The following is a 16,736-nucleotide window of genomic DNA, read 5'->3' on the forward strand; positions in this document are numbered from 1 at the left end:
CACGAGGGATGAGATGCTCCTGATGACTTCCATGGTGATACAACAGAGCAGGTTGAGGACAGGTTCCTGCTCCCATTATGCCAGACTTTCATGGGAAAACACTGGGATTAGAGGTGACTGCAATGTGCTCTTTGTGCGATACATGATTGTAGGACCTTGCCATGATGCAGGGGATGGCTCTTATAGACAGGAACTTTGAATTTTCCAGGGCCTAGCAGGTAAAGGCACAGCATGTGAATCTGGGACAGAACAAACCAGGCACATATGGGAGCTTTGTAGGAATCTCTTATCCCAGCTGACAGGTGGGCTTGGACTCGGGCACAAAGTCCAGCCACAGCCCAGGACAAATAAATGATGCAACTTTTCTGATGTATGTAGGCAGAGAATAGAAGGTCGTTTCTACCTCTGGATGCCAAGATTGGAGAAAAATTGACTTGAATAAGGAAAAATCAGGAATAAAGTAGCCTTCTAAGTGGCAAGGACCTGAGTGAGCCAACTGGAAAGACAGAGGCCATGCTACAGCATTACCTCTGCTCAGATGGGTACCACTGTCCACAGCTGGGGACCCTGTTCCTGAACAGATGTCATCCATGGTGGATGATTTGATACAACAGCAGGTACTTTGCTCTGCTGGGGGTGCTGCTGTCATGTAGTTTTCCAGGCTACCTGACTTCACCTGGTCTGGTGAAGACAGACGTCGCAGGTCTGGTTAAGACAAGCGACCGAGACCCAGCTCCCTGAGCAGCCCTTGCAGGCAGGCAGGTGCAGCTGGACTGCAGGCAGAGAGGGGCAGCTGAGTTGCCACCCTCCTGTACCTTCCCAGACTCTGAAGAGTTAAGTGCCAGTTTCAAGTGTCTCTAAGGTGACACCAGGCTGCCTGATGGATGCAGCTCCCCGCAGCCCCCTCCCCACGCACACAGCACACACTCATGCTCACTTTCTGCTTTGTCTTTTGAGAGCTGCTCCAGGCTTTGTACACAGGCACTTTCCTCACTGCCTACCTTTCCCTGCTGCTCCCGCTCAGCTGCTGCCGCCGGGGACAGTGACGGATGTGCCTGGCTCCAGAGGGACCTTGCAGAAGGCAATCCAAGCTCTTTTTCAATCATTTGCAAGCATTGCTATCCCTGGACTGTGCTTCTTCAGTGAACGCTGTGTTCCCCACTGCTCTCACAGTGGCAGCACCTCCGAGGAGCAGCACCAACATCTCCGGGTGTGTGTCAGATATTCCTCCGCTTCAGAGTGGCAGGGCAGTAGAGACGGCAAGAGGCTGAGCTGCTGCGTCTGAGCTATTCAAGCTGCTATCAAGAGCCCAGTAAATACCACCACAAAAAGCTGGACACTGTTTTTTTCTCGTGCTTGTGCTCCCTCAGGGAGCTAAGCCTTGCTGGGATTGTCCCACGGCTCTGGAGAGGCGAAGCAGAGCAGCATTGTGGGACCCCGTGGGACAAGACCAGTCTGCCCAAGAAGTTCTGAGGGCAAACTGGGACTCCTTGCCTAGAGAGACACCTCACTCCAGCATGGCTGAAGGTCCCGGGAGCTGGAGAGACTTCTCCCCTGCCAGGAATGATGCTGAGCTGGCCCGGGGAGCCACAGGAAACTTCCAGGGAGCAGCAGATACAGAGAGCACTGGACGAGAACAACACTTGGGCCTCCGCAGCATGGATCCAGCTTGGGAGGAGATGAGAGGGGCAGTGGCCGTGGCAGAGGTGGAGGAGCAGTTCCTGCACTTGGCCATCAGAAAGCAGGTCTCCTACAGGTAGGAAAAGCCTGGGTCTCCAAGTCAGGGGTGCACTTGGGCACTGGGGTGGCCTGTCACTGAGGCATCTCCCTCCCATGGGGTCAGAGTTGGCTCTTTTCACCAACTACCAGCACATTCCAGAAATCACCTCAGCACAGAGACAAGGCAACCAGTTAGTCCAGTCCCTCCCATTGCATGCAACAGCTCCCTCTGCAGTGGCAGTCTCATTATCACCTTTGCAGATCCTCTTATTTTCCTTCTATCCAACTCCCCCATCCCATCCTGGGACTGTGATGCCTCCTAGGCAGTGGTCTGGGCTTTGTGAGAGTACCTTGCAGCAAGGGGAGATCTGTCCTGGCTTTTGGTGTGACTCTTCTGTTGCAACTCCTGCGCTTTCCCACCCCTGCTATCATCAAGCAAAGCTGACAGAGGTAAAGAGTGGTTCTCATAGCTCTCATGGGGCTTATGGGAGCCACTGCCTGGTGATACCCAAGTTAGCTCCTGTTCCCAACTCCAGCCATAGTGCCTGAAATGCTGCTTGGGTCAGTATCTCCAGGACTTCAGCTCCATTCTTCTGCCACAACAAATAAGGTCTGGTGTACTACCCCGTCCTTTCTTTTGCTAGAAGGGTGTTTGAGACCTTCTATGATTTACTACTCCCCATCTTTGCAGAATGACTCTCAGGTGTAAGTGAGGAGAAATCCTTTGACCCTGCACATGCCCAGACTAGACATGAGCATGACTGATCCTGGACTGCTGTGAGAGTCTGGGACTGAGAGGAGGAGCTGCCTTCTTACCACTCTCCAGATTTGGCTTGGCACAGAGTTGTCCGTGTCCTTCTAAGCTCCATGTTACCATGTCATGCCATGCTCAGCAAGTGCCACATAGTTTATAAGCAGGTGGAAATCTGACATGGAGGTCCACTGCCATGGCAGACAGAGCCTGGATGAGCTGTCCCGCCCCTGGTCTGGGCCTTGGGGACCCTGGGGTGCAGAGCTCTGCCAGGGGGAAGATTTTGGGTAGGAGCTGTTGGTCACCCCCCTGCCTGCACTCCCACATATCCAGCAGCCTTTTTTTCCTCCTTGCAAGGGCTTCAGTGCAAGCTGTGAGCAAATTGCTCTCTAATACTGCAGTAATGGGAACTAATGGGAAAACTTATTAGTGCCTGCAGAGCAGGAGGGGCCTCGAAGCTGACTCATTCCCAGCACTTGTTATTCGTGTGGTGGGTGGCAAGCAGAAGCCAGGGTGGCAGAGACCCCCCCAGGTACCCAGCGTCCCTAAGCCTTGACACGAGCTGGGACAACACGAGTCCTCCTGGTTCTCAGTCTGTACCCAGGGCTGCTCACTGGGGCACCAGACAGAGCTGGGAGGGTCTCTGCCCTGATGGCACAGAGGATGAAGAATTACTGTGCCAAGCAGAGCAGGATTTTCTCCTCTTAGCTGTCTTCTCCAGATGCACACAGTGCATTTTGTGAACAGATTAGCCAGCTGCAATTTTCCAGCCTCCCCAGGGCAGGAAGGGACATATTGCAACCTAAATTATCAGCCTGAATTTGTTCTAGAATTATCCAAGGTTGCTAAGGATTTTATACACCCTGCCCATCCCACCCCAGCCACCCCAAGCAAGTGGCTCAGTTGACATGCTCCAGCCTGTGCTGCCCTTACACAAAGCCCCTCTGTTCTACACAACCCTCACAAGGGGTCTCTTTGCAAGGGACTTTGCCCTGTCCAATGCAGGCTTTGCAGAAGGGAGGATTCTGAGAGGTGGGAGGGAATGCTGCAGCAAACTGCACACCAGGAGCAAAGGAAGAAATGGTGCTTGGGATGAGCTGCTTCCTCCACCCTGTGTTTTGGATGGCCAAGCAAAGGGAGGGAGAAATGGGAGAGGAAGTGTCTGGGGGTGGACATCTGCTTCTTCTCTCCTGTGACACCCATGTAGTTTTGGGTCTGGCTGCTTCCTCAGGCAGGTTACCCACCTGTTACCAGCCTGTTACCCAGAGGTGGGCTAACCTTCCATTATGTGCCCCTCCTGCAGCATGGAAAGTCCTAGGGGACCGACAGAAATCCCCTTGCTGTGCTGTCTAGCTCTGGAGACACTGAACCCTGGTACAGAGTTTGGAGGACCTTCTCCATGGCCTGTGGGCATCACAATTATCCTCAATGTCAGCTGAAGGTTGGAGGTCCCAGTCCCCTTGCTTCCAACCTACCTGCTCCTGCTGGGAACCATTAGTCATCACGAGGGGCAGGTGGCATAAGCTGCTATATAAAGCTTTTGAAATGAGCAGAAATGATATTAATCCCATGGAAATAAAGTTCCTTCCATAAATAGCTGCCACGGTGTATGGAGGCGCCTTGAGCGGGTGGAAGAGAGCTCAGCACTCAGGTTATATTTAGGGCTTTGAGTAACATTTTCATGCCAAACTTATTAATTATGCTGGCTTGTGTACCAGATTTCCACATTCTGGGACAATTTGCCCAGCAGGGAGGTCCTCTGCAATGCCAGAAGGACCCAATGCCCTCTGTCACCACAGCAAACCCAGAGCAAACACAAGGGTTGTGTGTCTAAATCCCCAGCCACTTTGGCCAAAGGGAGTCCAAAGTCAGCTCCTGCTTGCCTTGAGTGTATCCACTAAGGCTTTGTGGTGGGGTAGGATCATCTCTAGCTGCCAGAGTGGGATAGCTCCAGTGGCAATAGGGCATGCTAGAGGCTGGCAGAACTTTGCTGTAGGGAAAGATGACCTGGAGCCAGAGAGGCCTGGGACAGGTGGTGGCAGGTCACAGCAGCACCCTGCAACCCCTCTTGAGTATTTGTGGGCTCCCTCTCCATTTCATCATTGCTTTCAGGGTGATGCTTGCAGCAGTAGCCTTTGTCACTGTCACTGCACCCGGCAACCCAGCCCCGAGGGGTGTTTACCCAGAAAGGAAACCACAAGCACACAAAAGCTCCTGTACGAGCTCTCTGCAGGCTCTGCCAGGTCGTGCTCTTCGGCTCTCAGTCACGTTCAGAGGTAACGCCCAGACCAGCCCACGCACCAGAGGGCTCCACACAGCCATCTCTGGCAGCGGGAAGAGGGGGTCCTGTGTCCCTCCGTGCCCCCCAGCCAGCTCCCGTCCCTGCTAGGGAGATGTGAGACACCTCGGCTGTTCAGTGTGGTCCCCGGCTGGCAGATAGGACACAGCTAATGCAACTCACAGGCTGTTCTGTGCCAGGGAGCTAAATATAACCCACAGAGTGGAGCAGAGGGGGCTGCTTTGTAATGTAAATAGCAAGGGAGCTTGGTCATAGAGCAGGCAGGCCAGAGGGGAGAGCTGGCAGGAGCTGCTGGAGAGAGGGAGGTAGGAGCCCTGAGCAGCCCAGGGGAAGATGGTTGCAACTCTCTCCAGTCTTCCCTTCCTTTTGTCTTCAGATCTGGACTCTGGATGTTTGTGAAGTCTCAGAACAGCCTGGGCAGTCCAGGGGCTGAGGAAGAAGGAAAGGAGAGCCTCCACTGTCAGCACAGAGAGAGAGAGACAGAGAGGCGATCTCCTTCCTCCAAGTCCTGCCTGCTGGCCTTTTAATCGTGTTAGCCCTGCTCTGCAGAGCAGCATAATCAAATTCCCATTCGTTTCCAGCAAGCCAAGCCTGCTCCACTCTGACAGAAGCATCTGTCTCCGCATGCCTCTGTGCAGCAGGGGAGAGGAGATGGGGGGCAGAGCCAGAGGGAAGAGCTAGAAATGAGCAGGTGGCTCCTCACAGACTTTGGTCAGGGGTGACAAGTGTCTCACTCTCCCCTGCCCTGACTCTTTCCAGAACCAGGGACAAGCTCTGCTGGGCCCCACTGTCAGACACAGGCTGTAGTGCATGGCGCAGGGGTGGGATGGGGTTGGAGATGGCATCACCCTGTGCTTGGAGCACAGTGCTGGTGTGTGTTCACTCTCATTCTGGCTCTCATTCTGGATGTTCCTATGTGCAAGGCAGTGGTGAACTGGATATGGGACTGTGTGTAACAAGAGAGAAAAACATCCAAAGAAGCAATTTTGGAGAAACATTAAGTTTGTGGGTACAGCCTGGCTGTGTAGGGACATACCTGTAGCATGACAGAGAGGGATGGCATAATGCAGCTCCAAGCCCTTTCTAAAACCAGGCATACTCCCTGCTTTAAACTGACCCAAGACCCTGCTGCTGCCAGAGGGGATGATCCTGCCCTTCCTCCTGCTGTGGTTTTTCCACATCAGGCAAGCCTGGTCAGCTCTCTGAGGCAGCAGGACACAGCTTCTCTCCCCTGTTTGTCCCCACAACCACAGTTTCAGCCTTGCATGTGGTGTAGGTGCGCTGGGGGACCATGGGGTGGGACTCCCTGAGTAGGCCAGCAGGGAGGTTTTTAGGGGCACTAACCAGGATTAGGGGCAATTCCAACCTTGATCCAAACACGGTGTGTGGGGAGAGCTGGGATCCCTGAACCAAGAGCCATCTCTTCCCCTGGACCACTCCCTCCCTTATCTGATCCCTGTTCACAATGAATCCCACGGGCAGGTATCCTGCTGAGTTTGGCTGAAGCAGGCAGCTTAATCCTTCCAGTACCAGGGTGCTGCACAAACTAGCATGAAGACAAGGGTGCCAGTTCACAGTAACACCCAGCACAGTGATCCCCATCCCTCTCCTGTGCTGCCTACAGAGAAGCCTGTGCAGCAGGGTCTGTCTCCTCTGGTCTCCTGACCAAGAACAGCCAGGAATGGGATTTCTAGGGGTTCCTCCACAGTTTTGAATCAAGCCCAGGGGACAGAACTGTGAAAAGACACATGGACACAGCACACAGAAGATGGTGAAGGACTCAGGGCAGGGTATGTTTCTTCTCCAACAGCCCCACCAAGCCCCAATATTCCTGATGCTCCTGGGTAAGACTAGACACCAACACCACGAGACAGTGCATGAAACATGAAACAGAGATGTCTGCAGGCAAGGGGAAAATGCAACTAACCCATCATGGCATGCAAAGCAGCAGGGATGATGAAACCTTTCCGCAACAACAAAACTCTCCCCTCCCTGATCTGTGAGCTGGAGTTAGGCATCCAGGTCCTGCCTTTTCCTCTCTCTGCACAGTAATTAATGCAGTGGGTTGTGTTCAGTTTCAGAGCTTGCCTGGTGAGATCAAGGTCTGTCAATGGTTTTTTTTTTTCCTTTTGATGATGGAGTTTAAAGCAAGACCATGTTCCTCTTTAGAAATGCCATCTGTGCAGGCTGCCAGGACCACCTTTGCTTGCTTGCTTTTCTCTGGCCCACAGAAGCTGACCACAGATCCTCTTGGTGACCTGAAGCTTTCTTGGAGCCAGAGCACACCAAGCAGCATCTGGTTGTGAAGAGTTGGGGTTTTTGGAGGTGGGGAGAGGCCAGGCCTGCAGGCTTAGGCTGTGCCACCCCAGACTGGGGGATGGACGATGAATGTCAGGCTGTTTCTCCATTTTTGGAGGCTGGCCGGGAGCCTCCTACATGCTTCTACTTTTCACACTGCCCATTCCTGGTTTACCAAAGCATTTTTTCAATGAACTCCAGTTCAGATTGAGCAGATGCCGGAGGTTGTTTTCAGGCCTGCCACACAGGGAGGACATATACACCCAGTAGTTGTGAGTGCTGTGGTAGCCTGCAGGGTAAGGACGTGCATGGCCCAGGGTGGCTGGCAGGAAGACAGCCCCACTGCTATGGCCTTGGTGTGCATGGCGGTGCTGGGGCAGCTTTGGAGAGAGGGCTGTCTCAGGTCTGGGGGCATTCAAAGAACCACCCAGCAGGGGAGGTGCGGCTCCTCGGCGCGCAGCCCAGCGTGCCAGGACGTGCTCCCGCTTGCTGAGGGTGCGCACGAGGCTTCCCTGGAGACGACCCAGCAGAGGAGGTGGCCAGCGCCGTGGGAAGAAGGCCGCGCAGCCGGCTGCAATGACAGCCGCCCTCACACTTCCAGGAAGTGCAGAGAGGAACCAGGTGGAGGTTGCAAACAAAGCCGGGCCCCGGCCGGCGGCGGAGCACTGCCAGGGACCTGCCCTCGGGATGACTCCGGAAAGCGGCTGCTGGGGGAGGAAGAGCGAGAGTGAACCCCGGGCTGGCTAAGCACATCAGCTCATGCTGCGGCAGATGTGGCGGCATCGCTCCTGGGACGTTCCCCAGAGCCCTCCGGGGGACGTCGACATAAGGTACCCACCGAGCTGGGCTCCGCTCCCTTCCTCTTTTTGTGGGGGGTTAAGGTGCTGTGGCGAGTGCTGACAGCCCGTGATTTGGGGGCTGGGGGAAAGGCTTCCTGTGCTTGCCCAGCGCCTTGCCCGCAATCCCCTCCTCTTCTCTTAGTGCCTGGGCTTGCGCACACAACCTCCCAGCCAGGATGTCAGAGGGCCGCGCGAGCGGTTTTGACGCCAAGCCCGTGAGCACAGCGGGTCAGCCCGGCTTTGCCTGAGCTGTCGGTTTCAGGGAAACTGGCAAGTGTGTCCCCATTCCCACCAGCCCTCTTGGACACAGCTGGTGTTTGAGTCTACCAGTGGGACTTCACCCAGGGCTGCAGGAGCAGCGGGCAGTGGGCAGCCAGGCCCCCACAGCCCCGGCTTTCAGCCTGGCTCCACACCCTTGGGAAGCGGGGAAGCTGTCATTGCGGCCGGCACATTTTCCATGCAAAGGAGGGCTGGAAGAGCTGCTCTTTGCCTGGACTGGCAGCCATGGCGAGCAGGCCAGCCCCTGCCCCTGTCGCTGCCCGCTGAGCTAGCGGCGTCGCTGGGCTCAGGGAGAAGCGTGGCAGGCGCTCGCCGGGCTGGGTAAGAGCCTCGGTGCTGGCCTCGGCGACAAGGCCGGCGGTGGCTCCCGGTCCCTGGAGAGGGCGGTGGCGGCGGCGGCAGGACTGTTGGCTCCGTCCCCTCCGTCCGGCGGTGAACAATGGGAGGCGGAGGCAGGGGGAGGCTCTGCTTCTGCCGCCGAACCTCTTCCGAGCGCGAGGCGGCGGCGGGGCTGACACGCGGCTTCCTGAGGCGGCGGCGCCGGGCGCGGGGCCACGGGACGGGCTCCCCCGATCGCCGCGCTCGGCAGGCGGCGCTGGCGGCGCGGCCGCCGGTGCCACCGGTGAGCGCCGCACTTCCTGCCCGCCTGCCCGTGGCCCCGGTGGGGCGGGAGCCTGAGCCGGCCGCGCCCCCCCGCCCGCCCCCGGTGCCCTCCTCTGGCTCGGAACCACGGTGGCGGCGGCGCCGAGCCCTGAGCTCGGCCATGCAGGCGGCTCGGCTCCCGCCGTCCGGCGGTTCGCCCTCCGCCGCCTCCTCCGACACAGCCGCCGCCACAGCCGACTCCTCCGGGGCGTCAGGCAGCGCCGAGCCCGAGTGGGGGCCGCCGCCGCCGCCTCCGCTGGGCCGCCGCCACAGCAACAAGCGCTTCACTGGCCTCAAGCTCTTCGGGCGCAGGTGAGCACCGGGCGGGGCGGGCAGCGGGACGGCGGGTCCCGCCAGGCGGGCGAGCTCGGGGTGGTGTCTGCGCCGCCGCCCCAGCACCTGGCGGCGGAGCGGGGCCGGAGGGAGCTAGGCTCCCGGGCAAGGGCTGGCTGTCGGCGGCTGGAGCATCCGGAACGGAGGCGGCGGAGCATCGGCTCCCAAAGAGCCTCCTCCCGCTGAGCCGTCAGCAGCCGCCTCACCAGGCCCGGTCGGGGGGCTCGCCCTGGCTGAGCGCAGCCGCAGGGGGATACGAGACAGGGTGTGAGGATGGTGCGGGGTGAGTTTGCTTTTCCCTCCTTTCAAGCTCTTGGCACGAATGATGGGAAGCTGGGGAGCATTGCCCTCGCTGCGTGCGCTGTCGTCCCCGTGGAATCGGAGCCTCGTCTCCTGGGCATTCGGTTCCACCCGCCCTGAACTGCCTGTCTCCATCCCCGCATGCCTGTCCCGTGCTTCGCCTGCGACACTGGCAGTCCTGCCGCGCCGGCGGGCTGTGCTTGTCCCGTGCTGCCGGCTGGGATCCCAGCTTCTCATGCGTCTCTCCCAGAGCCAGCTGGGCTCCTTGTGCCTCCCTTAGCCACTCTGTTGGCCTCGTGGCGATTTGGACCGTGTAAGCGAAGTATCTCGAAGCGAAGCCTGGTACCTCTACTATCTGGAGGTCTTTGAAAACACTGAATAACTGAGGTCTGAAGGAACCACTGGAGATTGCCTGGTTCACACTGCTGTCTTAAAGCAGGGTCGAGTTTGATCAAGCTATTGATGTTGAGTTTTGAGTGTTGCCAGGGTGTAGAGAACACAATTTACATGGACACCCACTCCTGTGCTTCAGCTACTCAGGAATTTTTTTCCTCTAATAACAGTTAAGTTTCCATTGTTGCAGCCTGTGCCTGGTCTCTTTCAGTTGTCACTGTGCACGTCTGGCCTGCATCTGACCCAATCTTCTCTGTACTTTCCCATCAGGTTGCTGGACGTAGTAATAATGTTCCCCCTCAAACCTGTCTGCAGGCCAAACTCCCCCCCTTATCTCATATTCTCCTTATACTTGATAATTCTTACCCCCAGCCGTGTTGGTGGCCCTGTGACAAACTTTCTACGTCTCACGGGTATTTTTGGTATATGGGAGCAGTTGAAGCAGGATGCAGTGCCACCAGAGTGGTATCACACATGCTGAATGGAGGGGAAAGGCTCCAATTTCAACCTCCACATCCAAGCCAGACCTGGGAGTGGATGGCTTGCAAGGTCACTCCACCACAGAGCGGTATTCTCTGCTCTGGTTTCAGAGCTGTCAGCAATGGCTGCCTTGAGCTCCTGGCAGTCTCTGGCCTGTTCCAAATACTGTGTCGCATCTCTCTCTGAGTCCCAGGGCTTCAGGCTGCTGTTACTGCAATGTAAATCAGAGCCAAGGGGAAGTTCTCCACATGTGAACAACCTTTGGCAGTGTGGACACATGGGGAGAGGCAAAGTGGAATGGCAGGAGGAGCTGAAGGAGGCCAGTAGGCCTGCCAAGACTGGAAGTGGCCACGGGGTCGTTTAGTGCATTCTTGCCCTTCTGCTGCTGATGGAGGGACCCAGTTCCCCCTGGCTCAGGGTGATGAATGCAGCACCCAGAGCTGCAGGGTAGGGAGGAGAGATTCCCATGGACCTCTGAGACTGAAGGGGCTCCCACACACACCAGTGGGAGGTAAACTTGATGGGAAGTCATGCAGGATAATTGGCTGCACACCACTGAATTCATGCCCACCTGAGCGTTGGAGCAGAGGATGGCATGAAGTTTCTTCTCCTCCTCTGAGGGGATTAAGAGGGAAGGTTGTGCTACGCTTCTTTTTGTCAATAAGTACAGCCAGCCCCTACCCACCAAATGCTTTCCAACAGTGAGGAAATTTGTACCCCCTTCTATTCTGAGCTTTACCCAGAGCCATATGTGGCTGGGAAACAGGTCTAGAGGAAGCTTAGGTAATTGGGAGGAATTTGCTCACCGGCATGAGTGGAGAGCCCTGGCTTCAAGGAGAGAATTTTCCTGAGGTGGACACCCTGTGCTGGACTCTGCCTGTAGCAACACTGGGAGACATGGCCAAGGGAGGCAAGGATCTGCAAAATGGCAAAAGAGCCTGTCCTGCCTCCAGGGCACGTGAGCCCTCAGGGGGTTTGAAGCAACAGAAAGGTGAGCCCCCAAGCTCTGGCCTCCGGTGGTATGGTACATTAGTCCCATGTTTTGCAAGCAGGCTTATTTCTGTACCTTGTAATTGCCTTACAGGAGGGTGGAGTAATTGGCTCTAGAGCTGACAGAGACAAGTGCACAATACATGCATCCGGCCCGTGGATGGGTAATTCTTTTAATTGGGCTGATAAAGAGATTGGGGCTGATCAGATAAGAGGTGGTTAGGATTAAATTGCCTTTCTAGGTGCCCTGTTTCTGGTGCTATGAGTGAACTGCAGTTTACCCTTGCCAGGGAGGAATTGGGGAAGGAGTGTAAGTGCTGGGGATGATGCCTGTTTCTTGCTCATCCCTGTGCCAGTGAAGTGGGATGCCAGTGAAATGGATCTTCCCTGTAGGCTTCAGAGCTTCTGTAACAAATCCCACTTCAAAGGAACTATGTGTAATGGCTGGTGCGATAGCATAAGCAGGGCTGTAGCCACCAGTGGGGCAGCTGGCAGATGGTAGTCCAGCAGAGCACGAGACCAGGTTTTTGGCTGTGACCCTTTGGCAGATCTTGTGCTGGAGCCTACAGGTGAGCCTGGGGGTGCCTGCCACTGCCCCAGGAAAGGTTTGTGGGTGGCACAGCCTGTGGGTAAACGGCACTCAAGAAACTGAGCCGAGCACCCGCCTACATCTTTCTGGGACGTCACTTGTCACTTCTTTCTTGCAGCTTGATGCTTACACCAATGTGAAAGCTGAGAATGATGTACCAGTGGGACAGCAGCCCAGCCTTCTCCATCCCTGCTATGTGGGGGTGCCCTTGAAGCTGCTGTTTGTTCCCTGGTGCAGGTGCAGTAGAGAGGCTGTGCAGTGGGGTAAGCCCCAGGTGCCCTGCAGGAAGAACAGATGGTAGTGAGGAGCCTGAAGTTTGTGCTCTGCAGGCTGGCAGGCTGAGAGCGGTGTTTCCCTTGGGACAAGGTTTTTCACAAAGCACCTTGCTGCCAGCTAGCTGTTGAGCAATCATCTTCCTACTTCTCCTCCATGCATGCAGATTTTGTATGCCTCAAGCTCTGAAACCCTCCAGCCTCTGCTCAGAGGTGATGGCTGGGTAGCTTTGGCTGGGCCTGGGCCAGTGTCACTTGTGGGAATCCCCAGCTGTCCCCTGCAGTGACACTTGGGCTTGTTTGCAGGGCAGATGGGATGTGCCGAGAGAGTTGTTTCCGCTGCTGAGTTTGCTCTGTGATCTCTGCTCAGGGACTTTTTTTTCTCAGTGGGGGAAAAATAAAGCACTGGGTACACTGAGCAGCCATACCTGTTGGCAGCCAATGCAGCCTTGCAGCAGAGCCAGGCTGGGACAGCTGCCAGCTCACAGTGGGGCTGAGAGATAGGTCAGGGAAGGATCAGCATAGGGGGTCTGACTGCTTCCAGAGGCTGAGGTCCTCCGTGGTGTGGACCTGCCACTTGCCTTGTATCTCCAGTCTCAAGCATCCACTGGCAGCTCCCCGAGATCATAGCAGGGACTGCTACACTGACATGTGCCTGCTCAGAGAAGGTGTCAAGACCTTTAATTATAGCATCATAGAACCGTTTAGGTTGGAAGGGACTTTAAAGATCATCCAGTTCCAACCCCCCCACTATGGGCAGGGACACCTTCCAGTAATCTTCTTAGGGGCTGGAGCATCCTTTCCAGGAAACACTGTAATCTCCTCGAGGGGCTGAAAGGAGGGAGGATGAGGGACTGCTTCCCTCCTTTGAACGAAAACAATAGGAAGAGAGTCAGGCCCTGGGATTGGAGCCGGGTCTTTGCAAGGATATAGTGTTGACAGGGGAGAGGCAGAGCTGTGGGTGGTATGAGCAGGGGGAGTTCGAGAGCTCTTTGATTGTGTGAGTTCTCCTGGGGACTAAGGAGGTGCTGGTAAAGAGAGGCCAGCCCTCTGCAAGGAGGGCGATGCTCCAACAAAGCAACCTGAGCTCTGGCAGGTGATGGGAGACACAGTGTAGGATTTCCTTCACTCATCATCATGCAGTGCCTGGGGAGCAGACAATCTCCCCAGAGACTGGGCAAAGCCTCTAAATTTAATTTGCAGGTCTGCTCTTAGGTGAGCTCTATTTTCTTTTCCCCAGATGACTCTGTGAGCTGAAGCTCCTGAGTTATCTCTTAGCCATGCATTCGCTTGTTTGCTGGTTCTTTTAAACCAGTGCTGACTTTGAGATACTGAGTTCAAGAGTAGAGGAAGGACTGCAGGCTAAGACTCCTTGACCCTTGGGCCCACAAACAATCTGTTTTTGGAAGAGATTGAGTACTGGCAGGAGGTGAATGGCTTCTGCTGGAGAATTTTGGAGGAAGAGACTCTGGTGCAGATCTGGCTTGGCAACGCAGGCTGGACATGGAAATAGGGGAAACCTGTCCTGCTGGTTCTTGAGTTGGCACCAGACTCTGGGGATAATAAGTGGCTCTGTCTTTGCAATTCTGAGTTCAAGAGCTTTCTCTATGACAGCTCTCCAGTAATACAAAAGTATACTCTGTGCTTCTGTTGCAACCTGCAGATCCAGCAGCAGCTGCAGTCTGTGTTTGGGAGCTGGGAGGCTTTCTTCTTCTCCCCATCAGGACGCCGGGTGGAGGGTGAAGCTCTGCCAAGGCAAGCAGTGAGGCTGCGCTGGCCAGGCCCCAGCCCAGCAGGGATGGAGTCTTGTTCACACCAGACGTATGTGTTAGACCCAGTGCTGCTCTGCTCCTGCCTGCAATTTAGGGGTTGACGCCTTAGGGTGCTAATTCTGTACTTAACTGTGAGCTCTGCCCCCAGGGGAAGCTCTTCCTCATTGCGCCAGGATGAGGAGCTGAGAGGATCTCTTCCCACTCCATGCTGTCCCAGACAGTAGGAGTTAATGGGCCTCCTGTCTCAGCCCTGCCTGCTGGGCAGGTTGTGCTGTCTGGGTTAGGCTGTCAGTTCCAGTTTCTATCTGTGACCATTGCTCCCATGCCTGGAAATAGCCTGGTTGAGCTTTGCCCAGCTGACGGCTGTCAGCCCTTCCCAGTGGTTCAGGGAACCACTGGGGAAATGAGCTAAGCATCCCCCATCTGAGAGAAGCCCTGCCCAGCTTCTGTCTCTGGGGGGCTGCAGGATGCTGCTCAAGCTGTGTGTGCAGGGTGGCAGGTACATGGCATTGGTGGGAAAGTCCCACTCTGGGAGCAGAAGGAGGTCTGGCTGGAGGTAGTCCCATCCTTGGGCTGCTGCCCTGTCCTCTATGTGCCCCGTGTTAGTGGGAGATTCCTTTGGTGTGTCTCATGGGCTGTTGCTGGCTCCCTGACATTATTGCAAGATGCCAGCTTGTGGCAGGCTCTAGTCCCAGCCACACATGGGGACACCCATCCAGGATGTGAAAATCCCACCCAGAACCAATGAGCAAGAGCTTAGTGTTTGCCTTTTTCCCAGCTCCACTTAGCCAGTCTTCCTTTCCCTGCTTCCCAGCAGCATCTCATCTCTTTGCAGGGCTGGAGCAGCCCTGGCTCCAGCACATGCTATGGCTTTGAAGGAAGTCATGTGTCCCAGCTGGTTGGCCCAGGAATTCAGGGCAACTAACATAGAGCCTTCTAGAAGGTTTTCCCCTCATTTTGGTGCAGCTTGGCTTCCACAGGAAACGTGTGTGCCAAACAGCCTGTCCCTCGCTTGCCATTGTCAGCCCAGGTGTGGATCCAGCGCCGGAGAGCAGGAGGACTCCTTGCTGCCTGCTCCCCACTGGCTGGGGAGGGCCCCACCTCCACTCTAGGGCAGGACTCCCCAACGGGATGAGGATAGAGAATCGCGGGGTAGAAGTACTTGCAGGCTTGCAGCCTCCTCCTGAGCTCCCAGCCTGTGTAGCCATCCAAGAGAGGGAGCAGGGAGCAATGCAGATGGCCATGTGCCACCCCTCTGTGTGAAAGTTCCCACTTGGTCTGATTATCTGTACATTGTCCTGCCTCGCTACCCTGGCTCTGGCCAGGAGCCTTGCAGATCCAGGGCTAAGCCTCTTACTGCCCAAGCTCGAGGTCACCACAGAAGAGGACGTCGCGTGGGGCACTCTGGCAGCTAGCACATGGCAGCTGCCACTGCTGAGGTGTGGCAGGGGGTGGGGTGGGTGTTCTCTGCAGAGATTTTGCTCCAGTGTAAGGCTGGCAGTTGGCAGGATGATGAAGGTACAGGGCTGCTGTCCTGTGAGAGCTGCCAGGATGCATGGAAGGAGGTATCCTGCTCCCCAGCTCAGCTCCTGGCAGGGTTGCAGGTCGGGATGGGGCCAGGAGATTCTCCAGCAGAGGCTGAGGATTCCCCACCTGGGCTCAAACAATGTTACCCACCCATAAGTTTTCTTGTTTGAATGAGTGAGGAAGCAGATGTGGTAGAGGTGAGTGTCAGAGGGATCCCAAGAATGACACTTCCCATCTGCACTGGGTCACCAAAAGCTTTGCTACCCAGCCCCTGGCTGGTGGTAGTCAGGGCTCCTAAGGATTGGTGCCCGTGCACGAGGGCTGGAGAATTGGGAACAGGTGAACTGCTCTGCCCTGCCCAAACAATGCTTCTCTGTGCAAGGCATGGAGAGTGCCTTCATGATTTATTTTAAGTTCAAATCCATGCATGGACCCAGCAGTCAAGGTGAAAGAAGGCAGCCAGGAACCAGGCCAGCACAGGGAAGGATGAAGGGAAGCAGGGCTCTCTTTCTGTGCCAGCCTGGCGCTGGTCCCTGAGTTATGTGCTCTCTTGCAGCTGCCTGGGGTTTAGGTGGGCAGCTGGCAGGGTCTGAACTGGGCTGGGTTAGCATCCCACATGCAGGAGTGTGGTGCTTCATGTTTGCTGACTGGCTCTTTAGGGAAAAATGGTGTTGCTGACTCCAGCTTCATGGGCATGTTGCCTGCATTGACCTCCATGGCGGACAGCATGGGTGGTGGCACAGGTGCCATTGGAGCCCTTGGGATCTGCACGTGCCAAGGCAAGGGGAGAGCAAGTGGTGGAGAGATGGCACTGGGGTGGGGGAGGATAGTGCTGTGTGCTGAGCAGCCAGGTGTGTTCATGGCTTGCTGACCACTCTCTTTGTGTCCCTAGACTCCACCTGCCCCACAAAGGTGTCTTCCCTTGTCTCCAGGGCAGCCAGCCCAGCCGATGGGGATCCAGGAGGATAAAGCACCGGCCAGCGGTGTATAAGTATGTGGTATTTTTATTGGCTTGCACAGGCTGCGCAGTCCCAGCAGCTGCTGCAACATTTCTTTTGAAAAGCTCTCCTCCCTCCCACCCACATCTCACCCCACTTCACCCTCTTGTGTCAGTACTAACCAAGGCCACTGAAAGCTGGGCTGCTTGCCTTATGCCTGTGTCACTGTCTTTGTTCTAGAGGGCAGTTTGCTACTGGACTTTGATCGACTAACATGGCAGCTTCTGTTTTGCTGGAGTTTGGATTGAAGGTCAG

The 16,736-nt window shown here is 56.0% G+C and overlaps 1 protein-coding gene across 4 annotated transcripts in view; it reads left to right on the forward strand.

The window, feature by feature from the left end:
* The first annotated feature begins 685 nt into the window (after positions 1-685).
* Positions 686-16,736, forward strand: part of DGKZ (diacylglycerol kinase zeta) — a 54,644-nt gene continuing 38,593 nt past the window's right edge. Inside the window, exon 1 of one of the 4 annotated variants that reach the window (XM_064714146.1) lies at positions 686-1,756. In XM_064714146.1, coding sequence (XP_064570216.1) covers positions 1,518-1,756 — 239 coding nt within the window. In that variant the 5' untranslated portion in view covers positions 686-1,517. Of the gene's footprint in view, positions 1,757-7,757; positions 7,898-8,911; positions 9,140-16,736 lie in introns of those variants that run through there. The other 3 variants (XM_064714150.1, XM_064714149.1, XM_064714148.1) reach the window with 3 other exon arrangements.

Source organism: Zonotrichia leucophrys, chromosome 5, assembly GCF_028769735.1.
Source record: "Zonotrichia leucophrys gambelii isolate GWCS_2022_RI chromosome 5, RI_Zleu_2.0, whole genome shotgun sequence".
NCBI classification, from domain to species: Eukaryota; Metazoa; Chordata; class Aves; order Passeriformes; family Passerellidae; genus Zonotrichia; species Zonotrichia leucophrys.